This window comes from Aquila chrysaetos, chromosome 6 (genome assembly GCF_900496995.4).
Source record: "Aquila chrysaetos chrysaetos chromosome 6, bAquChr1.4, whole genome shotgun sequence".
Taxonomy (NCBI): Eukaryota; Metazoa; Chordata; class Aves; order Accipitriformes; family Accipitridae; genus Aquila; species Aquila chrysaetos.
The window spans coordinates 40,434,087-40,458,118 of NC_044009.1; the positions used below are offsets into that span (position 1 = coordinate 40,434,087).

Sequence of the window (24,032 nt, forward strand, 5' to 3'; positions counted from 1 at the left end):
GATGATTGGATGACAAAATAAGTGCTTTTTAAATGCTCGTTATACATCTATTGGCATTGGCTGTCTCATTGTGAGCTACAGGCTGCAGTTACGGGGACCGGCACCCTCTCCAATGGAGCACACACAGTAGCCGTGTTTACATTGCTGCGAGAGAGTCTCCGGAGCCGACAGCGCTAGTAGGAAAGCAGCCCATGACTTTAAAAAAAAAAAAAAAAAAAAAAAGAACAACAACAACAACAACAACAAAAAAAAGCATGTACTTTTTGGCCAGCAGCAGACACTGACTCTGCAAACAGCTGTGCCCGGTACGTGTCTCGGGGGTTAGTTACGGTCCCTCGGCGAGGTCACCGCGCGTGCTGCCTGCTCCTAGCAGCCTCGGCCGGAGCGGCGTAAATAAATCGCGTCCTCGCACACGGCAGGCCGGCCGAGCGAGGGGGACCGTCGCCTCCCGGGGCTTTGCGGGGAGCAGCGGCCGGAGGCGAAGCTTCGTCACCCAGGGCCGAAAACAGACCAGCTCTGCTCACGGCTCCGCTGTCTGAGGAAGCTTTGCTTCACAGCAAAAATAATTGTAGCCGGGACAAAAATATCTGTGATGGGATGTGTATCCCACATCCGCCCACCAGTCTGGTTTGCCACACTGCCCCAAACACTGGTGTCAGCGCAACCAGGGAGTGGAAAGGGAGGGATGGAGCAGGCGGGGGCCAGGCTGCAGCAGGGACTGCTTAAACCCGCTTTGCCAGAGAGGGAGGGGGTGTGAAAGCGCAGGAAAAGGTGCCAGAAGATGTCTAGTCCATAGATCCCACAGACCAAGGCTGTGTCCTCTCTCCTCATGGAAAGGGAGTCTGAAAAGCCCAAACAAGAAGGCACCCTCTGCAGATTTGCGGACAACACCAAGTTAGGTGGGGCGGTTGGCGTGCCAAGCACCCGTGCTTCCATCCAGCAGGACCTTGGGAAACTTGAGGCCAACAACCTCAAGAAGTTTAGCAGAGACATGTGAAGTACTGCACTGAGCTGGAATAACCCCAAGCACCAGTTCAGGCTGGGAATCAACTGGTTGAAGAGCAGCCCCACTGAGAAGGACCCGTGGGTTATCTTGAAAGCCAGCTTAAATAGGAGACAACAGTTCCCTCTCCCCACAAATGAGGCAAACCGCTCCTCGTAACGCAGGAGATCAGGGGAAGCTGTTGTCCCTTCTGCTTGGTGCTGGTGAGACTGCACCTGTTTGAGCCTCCCGTTCAAGAGGGAGGTGGAGATGCTGGACAGGATCCAGCAGGTGAACTGCTAAAACACTCAGGGCCTAGAGCACTTCTCCTGTGAGGAGAGCTTGAGGGCATCGAGCTTGCTGAGTCTGTTGATGAAGTTAAGACTGGATGTAATAGCAGCCCACAAGCTACCCAAAGGCAGTTAAAAAGATGATGGAGCCAAACCCTTCTCAGTAGCAGCAGCGACTGAGGCAATGGCCACAAGCTGTGACTTGGGGGTTAGATTGAATGCTAGAAAAACCTTCTTCACCAGATGATTGGAACACTGGAACAGGTTACCAGACATCTCCGTCCTTGGAGGTATTCAAGAATCAAGCAGAGCCAAGCTTGTTGATTCAGTCCAGTGTAGGCTCCAGCCCTGTTTTGGCGTGGAGGTTAGATTACAGACATGCAGATGTCCCTTCCCACCAACACTCAACGAGTCTATGAAATCCAGCTGCAAGGGATACTACGGTCCTGACGCAGGTTTTACCGTGCCCCGCAGTCCCGTTCCTGCTCAAGGCAATGTCCAGGTCTCACCACACAGGTAATGCCCAAGCACAGGTGGGATGTTCACAGCTTCCCAGCTTCTGAAGAGACTCATGGTAAAAGATCTGCACGCTGCTCTACTGCATGTGCTCTCCTGCCCCGTTGAGACTTCTGAGCAAAAAACATCTGAAAAGTGGTTATTTTTAACTCTGGAGGAAAGGCATTATTATAATTTGGACCTGGCAAAGCAACAGTGACAAGCAGACACATCCTCTCCGATGTAAACTCCTCAAACATGAAATGATTCCAGGATAATAATTAGACACAGTTGAGCATGTAGAAAGATCTGAAATGCTCCACCCCAGGGCATTTATCTGTTGTAGGACAGCACGAAGCATGAAGCAGTACATTACAGAACCTTTCATCTCCCTTTAAACATCTTAGAGACAGTTTAAATTCCTTGAAAGGAAAACATTTTAAGACCCTTCATGTACTCAAAATGCCTTTCAAGAGTCCCTCAGAGAACCCTTTGTACCTTAGCAGAATCACAATTTACAGCTCACAAGACCACTAGGCCTTCACAAATACTGTGACTTGTAAAAACTCAAAATATGAGAAAACAATGAGCATTTTTATTACAATATTTGGTCTTTGCTTCAAAGCGCTCTTCCATCAAATGAGGTTTTTCTTATAGAAATGCTCTAACTAGATGATTCACACAACAAATTCATAACCAAGAGGAAGATAAACTGGAAAAGGGAGTGTGGTTTTCTTGTATTAGCTACATATAGTCTGACTGTACTTATTCCCAACAGGAATATACATACATAAAAGCAGTCTTGCAAAGACAGTAATTTGTACAATTATTCTAATAACATGTTATTCCCTTAATTTTTATAAACCAGATTTAAGACTCTTTTTTATTGTGTTTGCACAGCAATTCTAATAAAGAAGCCTCCCAAGTCCCCTGCAAGGTAAGGTAAGGTGAGGTGAGTAGATACTCATTTCTACTGACTAGTTACAAATGCATTTATTTCCTCAATATTCCTTTCTGTCCTCCACTATCCCAGATTTCCTGCTTGCACAAGGTGTCACTTCTCGTCTCTGCAGGTCCAGGGGGGCAAGTTAATACATTTGTATTAACTTCATATGATGGATATGATCCACAGCATGGATGCACCCTACACATGCAAATATCCTATCTCCATTAGGTAACAAGCAAGTAGTCTTACCTTACAGGTGAGGAAACTAAAGGGCAAACTGACTTCCCATCACCGAGACAGTGACAGATCTGTGAATAAATCCCAGGGTCGTGAGTCCCAGTCCATATAGTCTGGCTCTCCTTAACAGCCATACGGTTACACCAGGGAGAGGCCATCTCTTTCAAGGTGGGATGTGCGGTACAGAAGTCTCCAACTTTGTTTTCTTCTTATGCATACAGGGATAAACTGATGAATTGTTTGACAAAAATTAGTGGAGTTACACAAATGTAGAAGCCATGTAGGCGGAAGAAGGATCAGACCCTCTATCTTTCCACAGCAGCAGTGGAGTACATTGACTTGTCTTTACAATAACCTTAGTGAGATCAACAGAAATTTGACGCTTTTGCTCATTCTCACATGACCCAGAGCAGTTGTACTTGCAGGGGTTTAAGACACTGCTGTTGCCAAATTTTTAAGACAGATCAGCACCAATTTCAAATCTCTTTAATACGCAAACCACCTGACCGCTAAGGTACCCCTGTGGTGTTCATAAAGACTTCCCGGAGAGGGATGGGATGGCAGTCCGAGGGCACGAACTGTAATGAATATCCTCAGATACAGACCATCCAAGTGACCAAAGTGCAGAACTGCTACGTCCTCACTCCCAAACCAAGGCTTGTCAGTTTGTTTTCATAGTGAAATAACTAACCTCACTGCAAAACCCTCCTGGGGACCATTGCTTTAACTTTTCCCATGATGTTGTTAGGCAAGGTCAGCGGCAGTTCAGACGCATAGTATTCTGTAACACTAGCTATATCATGGCAAAACCTGCCTATCCCTTGTCTCCTTTAGGTTTGATTGCAGAACAGCGGTTGGACCAGAGAGACAACAGACACTAAGCATATAGACAAAGCTCACTGTACAGAGCAGAAACCATTGTCTTCAGTAGGATTTTACCTCAGGCTAGAAGCACTTCCATATTTCATATTAAAGACAAGCCTCAGACTTTCAGAGGATGTTTTCCTTTGTTCTACTTTAATCAATCAGTGCCAATTAACCAACATTTAGTTTCAGCTCGAGGAAGGAAAGACAGAAATAATTATGTCCTGAGACAGACATCCCATCAGCTTCTCCAAACCTGTTAACCACCTCAGATAAATTGGCAATCAATTAACTGAGATTAAAAAGTCTAACGCACAAACCATCTTCTTTATGACCCTCTTTACTCCCATCTCTAGAGCCAGGATGACACAAAATTACTACCCAACCTCTGCATATGTTCAAATAAATGGAACATTACTCTGTCCACAAAACAATTTTTCTGGTTCATCCCAGGACGTGAGTTCCTCTAACACTGAAATACAATGTGGACTTGTTCCAGGCTGCCCCTGACCAGGGAACAGAATAAGCGGCTCCTGATACGTCTGTTTATAAGGCATCAGCTAAACAACTGTATTATCACAGAATACTTAAATCAAGAGTTACGTGCTATAGGTTCAAGCTGCCCATTGTAAAAGAAATTTGCAGTCTTGAAGACAGATTATTCTAGATGGATTGAAGATGTGAAAAATACACATACTAGTGTGAAATAGGAGGATAAGGTTGTTGTAGTTTTAGGTGCTTACAAGGTGTAGGTCTCCCTTTCTTATTGACCTAATGTAAAGATCTGTTTAGGATAGGATGCACAGTGTCCTAGACTCCCTCGACTGTGCCAGCTAGATCCCACTTTCTATAAACACTGGCGATGAATCAGATGAATCCTGCCAAACATCTGCTTTCATTTATCAAAACAAGGTTAAGAAACTTGATCATAGTTTATAAACATCTCTTGGGAAGGGACTTTTCGTAACACAAACAGAAGGGAGGCAGTAACACTGAGCGGGAAGCTGACCCCGTCCAGCAGTGTCCAGCTTATAACACCTGGTGCAAGCAGCAGCAATCACTGAGATTATCACGTGAGACAGCACCATTATTTTTATTGTGAATAAATACATATAATGACATAATCTACTTGGTAGTGTCAAGCGGTCAGATTTACATCTAATCTTCATAGCTGCTTTTCAATAGTCTCCATTTATTTGGAGTGCCAAGCATTTTGACTTTTTTCATTATACACACCACCTGTGCTTTTTTTTTCTTCAAATACATAAAAGAAATGATTCTTGAGTTCTTTTGTCTGCAGGTTTCTTGTTTGGACTTTTCTAACCCTAGCAGTGAGTAAAATTACACGGTTTTAATCCAGCAAATCCAAGCATAAACTGCATTGAAGAACAGTCTGTACCATTTGTGCCAGTTTTCAGCATGACCTGGAATCCATGGGTAATTCCAGAAGAAAACCCATATTGTGATAATATTTACAGAACGGGAGGGATGGACTCCTTAAGTAGCTTGCTAACTGCCCAAATCTAAGGAATCAAACAGTAAATAACATAATGATATGGGGAGACAGCTCTTGGTGGATGCCATCAGAGTGGCACACAGGGTGTTATCCCAGCTCAGCAGCAGGGAGTTGGGAACAACCACAGACTGTCACCTTTTAGTGGAAAGAAATGTGCTTTTAGCAAAGGTAGCTTCTTAGCCAGACCTCTCAATCTTAAATATTAATAATTCTACCACCACAGCTCTCTGTAGTAGCACTTAGAAAAATCTAAAATCCAATTAACTATACAGAAGATAAAAGATTCCTCAAGTGACACATACTGAGGAAGTCACGTAACAGATGCCAAATTTCCTAGCTGAGAGGGAAAAAAAATAAAAAAAATTTAAAAATTTAAAAAAGTATGTTTTAATACAGCCAAGCAGGAGTACGGAACATGGGTAGGGACAGAGAGCATCAGCCTTACTCACGGGGCAGTCTGCCGAGGACATCATAGGAAATACTCACCTGTTGGTTAATGATGAGAGAGCAAGTCTCAAGATGAGACTTTGGAGGAGGGGAAGGGGGTTTTATTTTAAAAACAAACCCACTTTCACCCACACCCTCGTACGCACATACACACAACCAGAAAAAAAAGCACCTGTCCATCATCTAGGCACCAAGACATGTGTGTCCAGGATCTGCTCCGGATCCCTCACAGTGACACGAGTGTAAGGGACACAGCTCTGCAGTTCTCATCCTGGCTCCTTCCATGGCTGGTGACCACTCACTGCTTTGGGATGTGCTTTTGAACCCCGGAGCTGACAGCAGCTGCCGCTTTTTGTCTCTCCAACCCACCTCACCTCTGTGGGTCATCAGGGCTGACTCACTGCCCTTTCTCTCCTCCCTGAGTGCCTCAAGGCTCCAGTCCCAATCTTTATCCTCCTACTATCACCCCTTTGATGGTCTGAGGCTTTGTTTCAGCCTGGGTGTAGGTTGTCCTTTACTGTAGGCCATCCCTTGTTTGCCTGATCCAGCCTGGAGGTGTATTGTTGCCAGCTCCAGCTCAGCCTAGCTCTGCATGGATAAATGTGCCCAGAGGTGTTCTTCTGCAGCGTCACCTACCGTGATTTAGATGCCAGCAATTGCAGGTGCAATCCTATGGCTTCTCTTAGATGGGAGGTCAAACTACGGCAGACTTCAGCCAGTGACCCAGAGACCCTGCAAGGGCCCAGGTTGCTCCTAAGGGGTCTGTGGAAAGCGATTGCACCTAGCCGGCCAGCTGGCTATAGATCTGACTTTTTGGGGATTCCTATCTCTACTGGAAATCAAAACCAAAAGGAGGTTGAAAACCATTGAACTAGGTAATGCAAGAGCCTTCCAGCGGCCTTGACTATGCTATTTATCGAGGTTGGAAGTTGTGATGGAATTTTTCACTATACAATTTAATCTGGGCAGCCTGAGCTCCAGAAGCAGAGGGAGGAAACCCCACGACCCTGGAGCCAGGGCCCCTCGGGCAAGGAAAGGGAACATTTTCAATGGCTTTTAGAGGACTCCTTGGCCAAGTCACACATGTTTGTTACAGCAGTTCACTGGCAGCATTCTAAAGCTAGAAAAGCAGTGTCAGGTGAGCTGCCTAAAAGGGCAAAAATTGCTCCCTACTCTGCAGGATGCTGATATCTGGGCATTTGTGGGTTTTAACTGCCTCACATTCAGAAGGCAACCTCTTAAGCGTAGGGTTTTAGAGGCCATCCTAGACATCCTGAGTTAGCAGCAGCTCCTCAGCAGGCAGAAACCTGCTGTGGCACTGACTTCTCAGCAACTGAGGTGTCCCGCAGCGGCGGGTTCTGGGGTGAGACAGTCCTGCCCAGGTCGCAGCACTGCCTCCCCCTGCACCTCCAGGACACGCCGCACCTCTCCCCTCGCCTGCGCCAGCATCACCGGCAGGCGAGCGGCTCCCTCTGGGAACTGTTCTTTGTCCATGAGAAGAAAAAACCAGCTTTTTTTTTGGTCCTCAGTTTGCTTCTCAGCCGGATCAGTTCCTGGATCTGAGTCCCAGTGTGGCCATCCAACTGGTGGTGCCAGCACAGCGGGGGGAGCAGGGAGGGAAGAAGCCGAGGGAGGGCTGGGGACGGATCCTGCCCTCAGCCCACTGAGGTATGACTACCACTGAGGCTATAACATAGTCTCAACTCCAAAGAGACCAGTGGCAAAACAGCTTTCCATGAATCACTTCAACATCTATCTGCCTCGATGATGTTCTTTCCCTCCTTGTGCCTGGAAAAGTTTGCTGAAGTTTTCAGCAGATAGCATCTTCTTTTCTATTCCAGAAAATCTGGAACTTCATTAATAAAGCAAACTAACTCATGAGTCCTAACCTTCACTGCTTTGTTTCATTCACTCCCAGGGGAAAATAAAACAAAACATTCACTGACCAGTTCCTGCAGGGTGCGGGAGCAGCTCGCAGCAGGGAGAGGTGGCCCGGAGCCAGGGATCATCCAGGGGACACCGCGACTGTCCCTCCTCACCCTGCACCGCACAGCTCTTCCCAGGCCCTCTGATAAATGTATGTTGTGACAGATCTTCAAGGGTAATGTCCTCCAGTCAAGGGAGCAACACTGCCATGTCCTCACCAAAGAGGAGCCCATTAAACTTTCTGTCCCTCAAATACCAGTAGTCTTTTGGTGGGTGTCTTTGATTTTAGAGACTGATAGAGCCCAGGTATTTATACTTCACACTCAAATACATCCAACTGTTTTTAGAGCAGATGGCATTGCCAGCCCAAGAAATATAATCTTATCCCAAGGCCTTGAGAAATTAGGTGGCTGTTGTTCAAGTGTCTTCCTCCATCAAAAGCAGCTCCTGGTCAAGGGCATCCAACGCTAACTGATGTTGATAAGAGGACCGCGTCCCCTGCTGCTGCAAATGGTCCTGCTGCTCTAAGTGGATCAGGCCATATATTTTGTTAAATAAAAAAAAAAAAAGCACAGCCTGGTGAAAGGCATCGTGCAGGCGGTGCCTGAGGCAGAACTCCCTGCCCATCTCCAAGTACCCTCAGCACTGAGGGATGATGGAGACCTCAGTTCAGGCTGTAAAGTCTGCCTGCTGGCTTTAGTCCCAAGGGCAGCTGCATCGCTCCACACAGGCAGGAATCATCAGTTGCACTAGCCATCTTGGGGCCAATTAACCTTGGAGAGCCGAGGGAAGGACAGCAAAGCTCCCCCCGGCAAGGGTGCCTTCTGCAGCATCCATCAGCTGGGGCAAATCTGGAGCAGAAGCGAGGTTAGAAAACAAACAATAGTACAAACATAGCTGAAGGGATGGTTGGATATCATTTAAACATGTTTTAACAATAGAGGAAGCTCATGTCTGAACAAGTGTTTTATCTCCGTGCAGATATGTAACAGCTGTGAGGGGATCCTGGAAGTGCAGGGAAACAGCAGTGGCTCGCCATCCCCTTGATAACAGGGGTCTTGAAGGAAGATGCTCTCTGTGACCATGAAAAACCTCCCAGTGGTCATAAATGCTTTGCTAATTTTGGTTTTTTGGGTGCAAAGTTTGCATGGCCTTCTCCAGAAAGGAACCCTGCTAGCACACCGTCCTGTGCCTCAGTTTACCCACCTGCACAGCCAGGGTAACTGGGCTGTCCCCACAGGAGCACTGGGGAAATGGTTTGGTTAATATTTGCTTAGTGCTCTGGAGATAGCACTATGTAAGTCTAATTACATTTTATGCCCTCATGTGATAAGGATGTCATCTTGGATTAGAGAGGATTAGTTGTTAATGCCATTCCTGTACATACTGGTCCCCTCCAGGGCTTTGATTTCTGTTGAGAAGGTTTTTCGCTCTACTTTCAAATCAGCAAGGTCCTCCTAGTTATGTTAATCAAGGAAATCAAATATTTTTGGTGGATGAAGACAACACTTGGTGGATACCTGGATACGCCCTCAGCCAAGCAGAGGTGTGCGCTCAGTGAATGCTGGTGCGCACTCAGTGAAACTCTCTTGCTTTGGCATTCCTAAATCTTTGACAGCGCCAGGGAAAGGGGGTTGAGTGCATCTCCTCCTTGTGCACTGGGCTCCAAACACACCGCCGGGTTATTAAGTACAAATCTAAGTTAATGTTTAGCACTTGCCTAAAACATGGAGATTGGCAAATGCCAAAGGAAATGTAGTGAGAAGCCACGTGCCGGTAATGGTTGCAGGGCAAAATGCTACTGAGAGGACATCCCCACATCCCAGCTGTGCCGCTGTCAAGGGAGTGCTCCGGTCTGCAGCAATGTCCTAGAGCAAGCAGGACGGGAATCTGGCTCCCACGCTGCAGGGTGAGAGCCAAGCGACTCACAGGGATTTTGCTTTTCTAAACCTATGGCTGTGAAGTTTCCATCCCTTCACTGCAGTGACCCTGATCGCCCTCAGAAGACTGCCTGAAGAGCCAAAGCACTCTCCCCTGGTTGCAGACCTCTCAGGGACTGAGCTGAGATCCCTTCCAGTGATCCCATTCCAGCACTCCCACTTGCTCTGAGCACCGGCTCACCCCTGGCATGGGCTGGATTTCAGTTGCTGACTCGGAAGGAAAAGGGCTGTCCTGTCCCCACCTCCTGCTAGCGTGGGTTTGTCCCAGAGGAAACCCTGGATCCGTCACCTATTGCTGAACACCCAGGATTAGCCAGGAGAAGGACCCAAGCTCCTCTCAGCAGCAGGAGGAGGAGAATACCACCTCCCGGCTCTCAGCCTCCAGCTGACAGAAGCAGCTTTGGCTCACCAGCACGGTGAAGAAGCTCAGTGGAAAGGAAAACCTCCAGGGACTTCTCAAGCTGCATTAAACTTCCAGAGACAGATCTCACTATGATCCTTTAGTGGAAACCATCTGCAGCCAGGTATAAACCAGGGAGCTGCGACAAGAAGTGGTGGGAACCGGTGAACAACAGCAAAAGTCTTGCAAATGTCCCTAAACTGTGAAACTGATATTCACCCAGGCTGCGTGGCGATGGCCAGGGATGCATGTCAGCACAGGTTGGCAGAGGCACGTACCAAAATCCTGGGAGGAGATGGTCTTTACTGCAGCTAAATCTGGGAGCAGAGGCTGACAGCCTGAACTTGGTGCAGCAGCAGCAGCACCCACCTGAGTGGAGATGCGCGCCCAGAGCGAAAGGGACCCCATTCCTGCAGGTGCTGAAGATGTCGGAAGGGGTCTTGGAGAATGCCGAAATCTCAGCAGCGGTGGAGCTGGGCATTGCCCTGGCTCTAGCCATGAATGAACAGCTTGCTCCGTGGCACAGTGTCCTGGGCAAGGACAGTCTGAAGCCTCAGACCACCCTTCACCACAGCTCCTGCCATCCCAGCCGTGGGGTGGTGCTTCCCTCCAAGCCTGCGGGAGCAGACAGAGGCTTGCTGGCCGCAGGAAATCAGCTGGACACGCAAAGGAAGCACGGACACGGGTTTTGTGGTTGATATTTCAATGGGAATAGGCAGCTGCAAGGCTAAACCGTGCATGGAGAGAACCAGGTATCCTCGCAGTTATACACTGGGGAAGTCCACGTTCTCCAAGTAGGGCAGCCCGTCATTCACGCGTGGCATTTTGGGGAGGGGTTGCTCCATATTGTTCACATTCAGTAATAAATGAGAATATTTTTTCACTTTTTAACACAAATAAAATGACCCCAGAGAAAGGAGGAATCGCTGCTTTCAGAAGAGGTTTGGGGTGCAAAGGGCAAGTGGTTGCAGGGCTGGGGCCTTCAGGGGCCACGTGGCTCTTGGCTCGTGGAGGAGCTGCTCCACGCCAGGGAGCTGAGGGTACAACAGGTCAGGCGAGCGGAGATGGAGAAACTGAGTTTGTGGGTCCTCTGTGCTGCGACAAGATGCCTGGCCCAGCTGGTTAGAGAGCACCAGGCACTGTACCGCGCAGAAGAGCCCAGGCGCCCTGTTTGAGGTTTTCACAGGAATGTTGGCGGCAGCACTGGAGAATTAGATGCCTAATCAGGTTTTTTTCACTGGCGCTGAGCAGAGGCTGACTAGAGACATAGGGAGAGGTACCAGGAGCCCTTTACGGACCCAGGAACTCCCATAACGGTGCTGAGAGGGCACAGCCGAGTGACAAAGAGGGTGGCCAAACCTTCAGCCCCATCTGTGGGATGCCCACGACAAGCACAGCGCAGGCTGAGCCTGCCAGGAGCCAAGCTGTGTTGGGCTGGTGCTGCTTCTCCAGGGTCAATGGGATGTAAAAGCAGCTGGGGCTTTCTGCTTACCTGGGTTAGCTCTACAAGGCAAATAGCTACCTCCATTTTTTTCTTATTGTTGGCCAGAAGAGCCAGCCTGTTGCAAGACAGGGACTAAATTGCTGCCGCTGTCACTCTGGGTAGGTGCTCCCTGTCCTCCCAGACCCAGAGGAGCTGGGGTGCAGATGGGGACATCCTATTTAATGTGTGTCTCCAGCACAGCATCCTTAGCTCAGGCCAGTCCTGCAAGGTAGAGCTGAAGCTGGCCAGGAGGCTGAAATTGTCACTCCTAAAAAAAAAAAAAAAAAAAAAAGTCAAGATTTTGAGGAAAAAAGGTTAGTTCAGTGTCTGAAACAAGACATGTTCCCTGGAAACCAACCCATGGCACAACAAGCACTAGGGGCAGCTGCAAGGCTGGGTGCTGGGGGATGCGGAGCTGCAGATGCCACCAGGGTGCCCTGGCTTTTGGCGCAGCGCACCCAGAGCCTCAGCGGAGCCATCGCCCCGGGGGCCCTGAGCATCACGCTCCTTCGGCTGCGAAGACCAACCTCCCTCCCAGCAGCTACTCCAAATGCAGGGCGCGGAGCCAAGCTGTCAGGGAAGCCAGCGGGATCCCATTAGCAATTTTATCAAACTCAACGGTTTTTGGCAGAACATTTCCATTTCAGTGAGTCAGCAGCCTTGGAAAGCGTCCGTTGACAGCAGTGAAGCTCGAGGCGGGCGCGCGGGGAAAGGCCCCTGGGACATGCACCTGACCCGGCTGCATGGACACCATGCTCAGAAGGAGCCATGCAACGAACCACCCTGCTTTTTGGCCAATTCCCCACCAGTCTATTCCCTGTCCATCAACAGATGACCTTGTTCAAGCTGAGTTTTCAGGTTAAGTGGACCGACATGCATCAGGTTGAGACAACAGAAGGATTCACCCACTGGCTTAGTCACTCAGAGTTACTTTCCCCTTTGCATGCGTGATCAAATCAACAGTTTGTCAAAACTAGGCCTGGAAACAAGTCAACGTTATTACTCCAACTATTAACAAGTTTTTAATTTAACAATTTAACAATTTTTCTTGCTAAGCCCAAGACTTCTTGCCTCATCCGCAGAGAAGAGATCATTCCCCGTCTCTGCATTCATCTCTCACATGTTTGAGGGCTGCTCTCATGTCTCCCTGGGCCCCTTCTGTTGCCCGTTACCCAACCCAGGTCAAGCTTGCTGGGAGTCATCATGCCCTTGCGGATGTCTGGCCACCCTCCAACCTGCCCACATCATCCCCATCCCAGCGTGGAGCCGGCTGTTCTTCACAGCCCTCCTCTGCAAACCCCCAGCGCCTTCTTCCAGCAGGTCCTCACGCCCTTCACGAGGATTTATGGCCCGACTGTCACTCAGCAGGGACGGAGTTCTTACCACTGTTGGAGAGATGGAGGAGATAGGGCAGGGGATGCAGGCATGGGGGGAGCCGGCAGATGGGCGACTTGCTGGGAGCCCAAAAATGCTGCCAGCCCTCTCCAGCTGCAGGGTGGGGTGTTTGTACACAGAAAGCAGAGCCGGGTCTTCAACATCAGCTCCCAGCGCTTGGACTGGGGTCTTACTTGTCCCAAAACAGGAGACAGCTCTGACACGGTTCTGGAGGGGCAAGGCAGGGCTGGGGACTTGCAGCATAGACCAGGATGTGGAGCCTCTGCCTGGGGAGGGCTTTGTTTCTCTCCCCTTTTTTTTCCTTTTCTGTTTTTTTGGTTTTTAATCAGGATGGGTTACAGGAGGACTGACAGACAGCGAGTCTCGCCGGGCGGGACTCGACTGCTCGCTTCCCTCTCCCAGCAGCATTTGCAGGGCTGCAGACCATCGCGGCTGCAGGTACCTCCTTGCAGGAAAAAGCAGGAAAAAACTGGCAGGGAGTGGAAACGAGTGGCAAGCAGATTAGAAACCCAGCTCCTATTTATAGACCGCAGTTGAAAAACTGCCCCTGTGACAGGGCCATCCGTTTAACCCTTTCAGCCCCAAGCACCAACCTGCCCGGAGACGCTTAGCCAGCCCCAGCCTGTACCGTGAGGGAGCATTTTGGCACAGGGGTAGCAAGAGAGACCCCGCGCCAGGGCACCCACAGAGGGGGCGGGAGTCAGGTCCAGGCACGATGGACCTTACAGGGGCTATTCCTCAGCAAGGACGATGGGGAGGGAGATGGGGTTACGGGTATAAAGAAGTCGGGTCACCGGGACAAGGAAGAGAATATCCCAGTGTCCCGCTGCACAGCAGCCAGAGGGAGCCAAAAATATTTCCTCTAATGGGAAGGTAACCAACAGGTTTTAAGGCCAACTCCAATGTTTCCTGCCTCTTTTGTGACCTCTGAGCTTTGGCAGGGTTGAAGGTAATGGGGGCTGTCGCTTTGAGGGCCACTGCATATCCATTGCCCACAAGTGGCTGCTGATGCTCGTGGAGGGCTGCTCCATCCCACAGGAGTGGACTGTGGCCCCTAGCCCCTGCTGCTCCCCACCATGGTCACCCCAGAGCTCACCAGCAAGAGGACAGCCAGATGTCATCACCAGCTCCCTGCTAAATTCCCAGTGATTTGTTAAATCTATTAGTGTTTCCAAGGAGAGGTCGTGCAAACACCAAAAACCAGAGTTCACGTTGCAAGTGCCCTGTGCGTCCAACGGCTGGGACCAGGAGCCGAGCAGAGTGTGGGATGAGTCCCGGCAAGAGGCAGTCAGCTCATCCTTCGTGAAGCTCCCCTTTGACTACTACTCTACCTACTGTCACTTATGAGTGCCTTTATGCCATACACACTCATTAAATACAGAAATTGGGTATTGCCAGTTTGCTCAGCTTCCTGCTTTCCCAGGTCTGGATTTCACCAAAAGTGGTGGCAAGCAGAGACACATCTGGGGAGGGTGAACTTTGTTATGAAAAAAAACAAACCCCAGTGTTAGCCCTTGGGGCACCCTAAACAGAATAAAAGAGGTGCTTGTCTGTGCCACACTATGTTAGATTTCAGTATAACCCAGTTTATCTGCAGAAGAGAAAGTGCTGCAACACTGGAAGAGGATAGATTTACACTGGACATAAGGAAGAAATTTTTTATGATGAGAGTAGGGAGGCACTGGAACAGGTTGCCCAGAAGGATTGTGGATGTCCCGTCATTGGAAATGTTCAAGGTCAGGTTGGATGGGGCTTTGAGCAACCTGACCTAGCGAAAGATGCCCCTGCCCACAGCAGAGGGAATGGACTAGATGATCTGTAACCGCCCCTTCCAACCCAAACCATCCCGTGATTCTGCAAATTAAAAAAGGTGCCATAGCTGCGAGTTTGGTACCCGGCCAGCAACTGCTGCCCATAGTGGAGCTCACCGAGCGAGAAGCTGCCGCGTGCTGGACGCGCGCCGGCTGTCCCGCGTCACCAGCGACGCAGCTCCTGCGGCAGCACCGGCAGGCAGGCAGCGGGGAGTGTTTTTCACGCCATTTCACCCCTGCAGCTCCAGAGGCTGAGTGGCTCCCCGAGGCCAGCTGGTCCGGCATCGCCCCTGCTCCCTGCACGGGGACGGCTGCACAAACGTGAGGCTGGGTCTGGGCAGGTTTCATTGCAATTCTCCATCATTTAAGAACCAAACCTTTTGCCCCCAAACACCCCGAGCTATAGGCCTCAGCCATTTGCTGCCTCTGCACGGAGAGACTTTCCAGCTGTTCTCCCACTTGCTTGTGTCAATAGCTATTTTTACAAAATTGCTTTTCTTTACTTCTTAATTGATCTAAATCCTTTCCCTTAGCTTTCTTGTTAAAGGTGGATTTAAAGAGAAGGAGTTCATTATCTCAGCCATTTTTGAGTCATTATGAATTTCATCCCTCTCTTCATTAATTACTCATTACCCCTCAGCTCTGGAGGGCTGCTTTGTCCCTGATGTGTTTGCGAGCAGCTTCCCCGGCACCCTGTAATCCCCCCGGCTCCGCGTTAGCTTGGTCTGGTTTACGCTGCCTTCACTTTCCCCTCTGCTGCTCCCCATCTCCTCCGCTCCCAAGCGAGCTCTTGCCTTTTAATGACGCCCGAGCGGCTGTTTCTTGCTGAGCCCTCCGGCCTCAGCCCCAGGTCCCTCGGTGGGTCGAAGCCCCACGAGCATCGTCCCCAGGCGTCGTGTCTGCCCCAAGGGACGAGCGCCTGCTCGCGCTGGCCCCCGTGCCTGACAGCAAGGAGAGTCACTGGCTCCTGGGGAATGGCTTGGCACTGGAGTTTGGATATAAATAGCTCTTTTTTGGAAAGCAATGGCTTTGCTTGGTCTGTTTCAATACCTGCCAAGTCATGACGAAGCAGCATGGAGAGCGGAGTAATGTTGCGTAAGGGCCTTGGGTTTAATGGGCTAATATTTCCCGAGCCCTTGGCTGCAGTCAGATCCCCAGGGAGAACCTGAAACATTTAAGCATCTCCTGCGCTACAGCTGCAGCGGTCCAGGGGAGCTCAGCAGCTACAAAGCTGTAATCATCCTCCCATCCACACATGGGCCCTGCCCCAGCAGGGGAGAGCCATGCGCAGTGCAGGCACTCAGACACTGCCCCTGCTACTGAAACAACCTTCTCCGGCCCATTTTACATGCACATATTAGCTATAACCCCATATTACCTGCGAACGGATCTGTGACCGGGGATCATGGTGAGTGATGGTCTTTCTCTGTTCCTAAACAAACGCAACCACCCAGTACCTGTCAGCAAGAGACCCCCTCCATCCCAGCCTAATGCTTGGGTTGACTTCCATGCCTGTGTTGCCCCAGCAGCTTCCCAAAAGCCTTGCAGGACTTTTTTTTCCCCATTGTAGCAGAGGATGGAGATTTATGGCCTGTCCTCTCTTCCCCGAGGCCAGTATTTACATGCATTTCTGTGCTGAGCCTCCTCCGAGCAGGCTCTTGCTGGGGCTGGGGCACACTCGCCAGGGAGGGCCCTTTCCCTACTTCATGGATGTGTATGGAAAGGCAAAGCAGGAAAAATGTGTTGGGTTGGTAGAGAGGGGTGTGCGATATTTGCTTGGGGAGGGTAAACACGGGTTGCACAATCAGAAGCAGTGGAATTATTTAACTTAAGTCACCACTGATCAGCTGAGCTGCACTTTCTCAGGGGTTTTAAGCCAAAACATCTTATTCTTTAACTGGAGCAAATTAAAATAAGTCACCTGGTCCAGGAGTGCAACTCTGCTGACATGCACTGAGCTGCTCCTCGGCGCATCCCTCAGTGGGAGGGCAGGGGTCGCAAAATAATTTGAGGGAGATTGTGAAATGTTGGGCTGAGAAGAAATCAGCAGCAGTTCAGACCCTCCAGGACAGAGAAATGAATTGAGAACGGGCTGCAAGTGCTTAGAGCAAGCCTTCACGCTTGCCAGGAATCCGCTAACTACCTTTAATTGCTGGCAGTAATTCTGGTCCTCCACCATAGGGGAGAGCACAGCAAAACTGTCTAAACCAGCAATTATAGCCATTCCTCATTCTTCATCTGTGAAGCAATCATGAGGCTTAGGACAACAGGGAACTTTATGATAAAGGAGCTACAAGGGACAGATACATTGGGATGGTTCAATAAACAAACACCCCCTTCTCAACACACTGCAGTCTCAGCCCTAAAGGACATGCCAAAATCCAGCACAGGAGCCAGAAGCCTGAGCGAGAGCATTATTTTCTTCTGCTCCTGTTTTTCATTTGCAGTAACCACTCTGGGATGCTCCTGTCGAGCTTTCCACTTGCTGCAGTTGCATCCTGCAAAACTGTTGCCTTCTGCCATGCTGCTTCTGCAGCAAAGAGGGGCAGCCTGTTCTGGCACCCCCCAAGGTGCAAGTCTTGGCACCAAGGCCCATATTTGTGTATTTTCCAAGGAGATCAGCAGAAGGTCAAACCTGTGCAGTGAGCGCCTGGAGGCACGAGCCATTGCTGGGAGAAGACAACTTCTCCGAAAGGAGCTCTATGCATCTGGCAATGGTTGGTGATGAGCCAGCAGCGGCAGCTCCATCTTGGCCTTCTTCCTTATAACGTGAGCAACAGCACGAGGGTTTGGTAAAACCCAGTCACAGGGTACAGAGAGGTACCCTCTGGAGATGGAGTAAGCGAACACCCAGCCCCTTCTGGTCCAACCCTTGCTGCCTGGTGCTCCAGAGGGAAAGGAGACCTCCAGCCATGCAGGCAACCCTCTGCATGAGTCTTGCACAAACTGCCAGAATGACCTATTTCTGCATCTGCGGGATGTCCCTCTCCTCGGCCCCCACAAAAGGTTTTGCTAGGACTGACCATTTTAAGCACGTGTCAGTGAAATCCAGCTCTCCAGCTTGGGCTGTTTAATACCACATTTGCAATGCCTCAGACTTCAGAGCTCTTCCAAATCCCTCAGGGCTGTAAGGCTAATTTAGGCCAGCATCTGGAGTTTGACAAGGCACAGATTAGATAGTGCTCTATTCATTCTCTCTTCTCTTTCTTATAACCACAGGTACCTGGCACTGCTCGAGAAAAACCACATGGGAAGCACTCTGGGAAGAAGCCAGGGTCACTGGGCAAGTGTGGACCTTCCCTCGTACTGCTCTGACACACAGCAGAGTCAAAAAAGACCCTGCCACTACAGAGCTGAGATGGTCCATCTGCAGCAGGGAGAGCGATCATTGCTCCTCACTCCCAGTTGGGCACCTGAATCTTGATGCAGAAGGGTCCTTGGGCTGGCACGGGCAGTGCTTGGTGGCAGCCAGGAGCGCCAGGGCAAAGGAGACACCAGTGAGGGCTGCTGATGCTGTGAAGGGTCTGCAGCTAAACAAAACTACCGCTTGTCTGAAACTTCCCCCCAAAATTGTCAAACTTCTTCTAGCTCAGTAACTAGCTAGAGAGTAAAAAGGACAGATCAAATAATCCTCTTGCAGGAAGAGAGAGGGGGGATAGTTTAACTAGCAGTGCCTTATCCAGCACGGCCAGCACCACCCTGTCCTGAATGCTGGTGCTCACACACCATTAACACTTTTCATGTACTCCCCTGTCTGGGAATATTCACACCAGAAGCCCCCCATAGGAAATCTCAACCTCCTGTGCTTTCCTGACTCCCTTGCACCCACCACAAGGTATTTGAGGACCTTTTATCTTGATGCTAAAGGAACAGCATCAAGGTAAAAGTCATATGTTAGGGGATCCCTAGTGTAGAGTACAGCTTCACTACAGGTTTTAAACTGTGGTGAGCTATTATTCCCTCAGGATAACACACAAGCACTTCAGCACTCAGACTCCCTGGCCACTTCAAATTCAAGTTCTTTGTCTTTTGGTACCAGGCATAGAGACCTGTGCAGTTCCCAGCACCCCTTCACCTCCCCAAACACTTCATCACCCAAATTTTTGCTGCCACATATTTTAAAACCTCTGCAATTCTCTTAACAAGCCTTACAACACAGATATCTTTTGAAGCCCTTGCTGCTTGCGTTAATGTGACTTCGCACGAGACCATCAGCTTTCAAACAGCATATGGCTCTCCAGTTTGTAACATCACAAGAATCCCCTAAAATCATGACTTCCCAAAAGCTTTTAAAAGCTGACAGCAAAAGACCAGCACCCCAGAAGATCTGCTGCCCGCTGGTCCCACTGCCACTCACAGACTGGTGCCTGTAGGAAACAGCCAGCCCACAATGCACCTGCCAATTAATACATGAAAACACAGCAGCCAGGGCAGGAATAAGAGCAAATCCTTTACAAGCAAAGGCTGCTGGAGTGCGGAGCTGTTTTGGATAATGAATCTACTTTAATATTTCTCCCCCAAAAAGAAACCCAAGTTCCACTTATTCTAGGGCAAACTCAAAAGGTTTTATTTTAAGTTTTTTTTTTTAGCAAATTCTATCACATAAATGTTAACAAAAAACATCTGTACAATTGCCATGATACACTCAAAAGTGAAACAAATAAGATATAAATACAGATATGGATGTAACATGACAAAAGCGGAAAAAATAGAAAAAAATACATGCGCATGAACACGGTGCCAAAGTAATTTCTCATGGCTGGCATTTTTTAGAGCAGTTTTTACTTCCCATTTAAAACATTGTTAGCAACGTCCTGTTGTATACTACAAAGGTCTATTTTTCTGTCCCTTAATATGTAATATTATGCTTGATAAATAAAGGGGTGGGGAGAAAAGGGTTTGATGACAAAGATGCAAGTTACATTACTTATACAGGTTATTGTTAAGCTAGTAATAAGCAATAAAAAAAGACAGTCTCATATTGTATTGTAATCCAGGCAAGCACACATAGTGTACCTTAAGAAAGCCACATGCCTCGATATTTCTGCACTACATGAGAACTACAGTACGTAGACCTGTGGGGCGGATGGATCTGGTATTTGCCCATGCCCACGGAGCACTGGTGCAGCCAATGGCAGAAAAAACATCCACATCTGAGATTTCGGCAACCTTGCAGCCAGGAGCCGCTGTCTGCTGAGAGTTTTCTCCCATTCAGACTGTTAAAGCGTGGTGGGCAAAGAAAATACACTTTTTTTTTCCTTTTTTCTTTTTTTTTTTTTTTTTTTTTTTTTTAAGGTACGAAAAATTGAAGCCCTGCATAATGGGCAGCAAGAAAAAAAAAAAGGCAGCTGCAGTAGGTGGCTACTGCCAGGAGAACGTGAACACAAGCTTCACCGGTGCGGTGAGGCACTGCCAGCATGCAGATCTTTCTCTGCAAGCGTGCGTGGACACTGTGATTTGTAGCCAGAGAGACCTTTATGCTTGCTGAAGAGAAAACAAAATGATTGTACAGCTTGTTGAAGTCAGAACACTGGAGATCAGAGAGGTGACATTCAGAGCTAGCCCTTTGAGTACTTCAAAGGAAACACCAAAAAAAAAATCAGGTCATTTTCAACATACTAAACAACCTTACTATGTACATTATACGCAATGATTTATAAATACCTAAGCAGAATGCTCTCTACTGTATACAGGTATAACATACTTCTAGAGTACTCAAAGGATGAACAGTCCTCAACTGACTCACGTAACGAAATAAAGTAGCACGCTAATGAGCATCTGTTGACAAACAGAACTGAATCTGATTCAGAAAGTAAGGCCTGGTTCTACCATTTGCAGCCCCAAGTGTGCCAATAGCATCAGAAAACACAGGCTTGTCGCTGGAGTCGCAGCAGGTTGCACGCATCTTTTCAAGGATGAGCTGTTAACTCCTACTGTAGTGTCAGCACACGCGCCAGGGTCAGTTCAGGGACGTTACAGTGCGTTCACTCTCAGTGCATACTAACAGGATTTTATAAAATATATAAAATCATTTGAGAAGGAATTCAATTCCTGGAGATTTGCTACAGTGTGCCATTCAAAAAAAAAAAAAAAAAAAAAAGAAAAAAACCAAAACCCAAACAGAAAACGGTGATGGATCAAGCTCCATCACAGCTGGGAGGGACTAATCACCATCTGGTCAGCTATGCTGACCTTCTGAACACCAGAACTGGAACAGAAGATGCTGAACTGAGATGGGGAGAAAGAGAGGCATAAATACTAAGCAGTTAGAGTACAAATTAAAAAAAAAAAAAAAACAACAAAAAAACAACAAAAAACCAAACCCACTACTAAAAATTCAAACAAGACAGCTAACTGCTGCCAAGTCAGCTGAATATTTCCTCAAAAGGGAAAATAAATTTGTGTTAAGCTAAAATAATTTGAATCATTCAAAAAAATAAAAAATGAATATTCTAACAAGCATACTGAAAGATGTTGAAGAGAAATGGTCCACAGAAAGGGAGACGCTAACCATGGAGCAGCCAATCCTCTCTCTAGTGAGGATGGCTTTTCTGAGCCTGCGGAAAGACCCTGGGGGAATCCTACCCAGCAGGATTGCATGGTTTCTCCTGCCATGGCATTACTCACTGGGAAAGATGAGGGAACTAGCCCTGCAGCCAGCAAAAGCCTGGACACATCCTGACAAACTCAGGAGCAGGTCACCTCCTCTGCTCTCACATCAGCAGCGAAAGGGACCAACAGGCTTTGCAGCCCAATCCCGCATAGTCCGCACCAGCCCCAATCCCTCCTGAGCTGGGGATTGGGAGGGGAGCTGGTATCAAGCATCACCTCCCAGCATAGCTCCTCAGGGCTGGGGCTGAGACACGCAGGGATGAACTGATGGAGGGGGAGGACGATGGGGCTCTACCCTCCCAACTGCACTCCCCTGCTGCGGTACTGGAAACTCATGTTCTCAGTACGCTACCAAGGTGTCCCTTCAGGGGAAACGGAGGGGGCTGGAGAGAGACCGAGGCACTGAGAGCAGCCAGGGAGCACACATCCATCAATACAGCTGCAGCCGTAAGCTGCAGGTCCGCCATCCTTCTCTCATCACTGGCACTGGGGGCAAAACCCCAGTTCTGATCCATTGCAGGTTTGGGGTGGGCATGCCCGTCAGCCAGGATCCAGCCCAGGGCCAGACACAGTACTAACATCCTCCTGCTTCCCCTGGTTACAGGGAGAGGCAGGGGGAGCTCACCCTTTGCAAACAGAAGGGTCTCCCTTTGGGAAAGGGTAGTGCCGTGGGGTATTTGACTGCTGCTGGTTTGGCTCTGACTTGGTCCGTGTCATCAGGCTGCAAAAGGATTTGCCCCGCTGCACCCTCACTCAGAGCACCCCTGCTGACAGCAGTGCCCAGCGAGGGCCCTCTGCACCCCTCCGAAATGCAGAGCACCCAGCAGGGCTGTGCATGGGGCTGGCCAGGAAAAAGGAGGTTTGTAAAGGCAGCTAACAGCACTGCAGGCTCTTCAGGCACAGGAGGGGAGCTGTGGCAGGCAACCAGCACTGTCCCAGCTGGCTCAGCAGGTGCTTCCACAGGGTCTTCTTGTTCAGTTTCAGATGCCCTTTCTGTTCTCTGGGATGAACGTTTTGCCCAAAGCACAAAGTACTTGTGGGGACAAAGCCGTTCACCACCCAACACCAGTGGGTCAGGTCAGAGCAGCAGATCAGCCCTTTGATGCTACAGACTTCAAGAAAAAAGCAGCTAGCCTCACAAGGCAGCACTGAGATACAGCTCTGCCAGCTCCCACTGCCCACCCACGAACACACTCAGAGCCTAATCCAACACCCACCCACCTAACTCCAGTGTCCCATTCACAGGCATCAGTCCCAGAATTGGCTCTCAGGTTCCCTTTGGGGAGTAGCAAGTAACCTGGAGAGTCATTTGAGTATATGAAAGAGCCAACTGGGTTGGAAGGGGAGAAATATTTACACAATCAATGAAAGGAGCAAGAGCCCAGCTGTGCTGTTCAGAACAGCACAGCTGGCTGGAGAGCAGTTACAGAGAAATCAGCCCATCAGAGGTCTGTCAGAACTATGTACAAAAACTCAGATGTTTAAAAAGAACCTACTTTTTCATTACTCACTTGATATCTCTCAGTATTAAAGCATCCAAGGCTGGAATCACAGCCACATCTCCAAAGATCTCTCCACGGAGAGCCCTGCACGTTAGGCAAGCTGCAACAGGGAGTACAAAACAGGACCACAAGACTTGTAAGAAGAGGAGAACCTAGCCAGAACGGCTGCAGCTGCAGGGAGAGAGCAGTTAACTAGCACACAGAAACCAAAACTGGGTATGAACTAAACCAACAAGATTTGTTTTACCTTTATGCGTGTCCAGGTTCTTGGACTGAGTTTTGGAATGCTAACCTAAACATATTTCTGAGATTTCAGCAGGCTATACAAATATGTTTAAGTATGGCTTTCTGTTGTTCATTTTTAATGAAGACTGCAACACAGACCTTGCTTCCTTTACATTCAATACCAGTAAGATTCTACATAAAAGCTTTTAAGGGACTAAAATACTGATTGCAATAAATATCTGCATGGCCTCCTTGAGCTGATGGAGCGTGCCAGTGAAGATTAGCAGAAAGGTCTCTGAGAGGCACCGTTGATTGCTTCTAAGTCTACACATATGTCCACATATCTCCATTAACTGTGCGTTGAAACATCTGAAGAGGAACTGCTGTTGCTGTTGGTGGTCTGGGCCCTCTTTATGTACAAGTTTAATAGCTTCATCTGAAAGAAACAAACATAGTAGAAGATGCCAGGAAAAACAGGCAGACAGAAGTCGACTGCAAATCTTAAAACTTGCATTCTGCAGTGAACTCAGTTTTGAGTGAACTGACACTGGGCGCTCTGGAGGAAAAGCACAAGCAAAGCTGAGCATATTTCAGAACAGAGGCAGGAGGGTACACCTAGTCCCACTGAAGCTACAGACAGATTTAATGGGATTTAGAAAAACCTCTTGCATTTCACTTCAGCAGCCATCAGTTCACAGACCTCAATTCTGCAGCCTGCTCTGAGCAAGCAGGATTCCCACAGAGGTCAGTGGGGCTGCAGGCACACTGGCAATCTGAGAGCCACAATCCCTCCTAGGAAACACCCTGAACTCTCCATGCTTTATAAAATATTCATTTTCAATGACATTTAAATATCTTCCCTAACTTGGTACATCTAGTGAAACTGCAGCTGTTATGACTATATACTTCCTTTGCATGGGTTTGTTTTGTTTTTCTGCCTTACCACCTTAGCTCCAGATCC

At 48.8% G+C, this 24,032-nt stretch overlaps 1 protein-coding gene across 33 annotated transcripts in view; it reads right to left on the bottom strand.

Annotated features, from left to right (window-relative positions):
• Positions 1–19,275: 19,275 nt before the first annotated feature.
• CLASP1 (cytoplasmic linker associated protein 1) overlaps positions 19,276–24,032 on the bottom strand; it is a 197,955-nt gene continuing 193,198 nt past the window's right edge. For all 33 annotated transcript variants that reach the window (XM_041124198.1, XM_041124186.1, XM_041124188.1 and 30 more), the window contains one exon: positions 19,276–23,507. In XM_041124198.1, the coding sequence (XP_040980132.1) occupies positions 23,421–23,507 (87 nt within the window). In that variant the 3' untranslated portion in view covers positions 19,276–23,420. The remainder of the gene's footprint in view (positions 23,508–24,032) is intronic.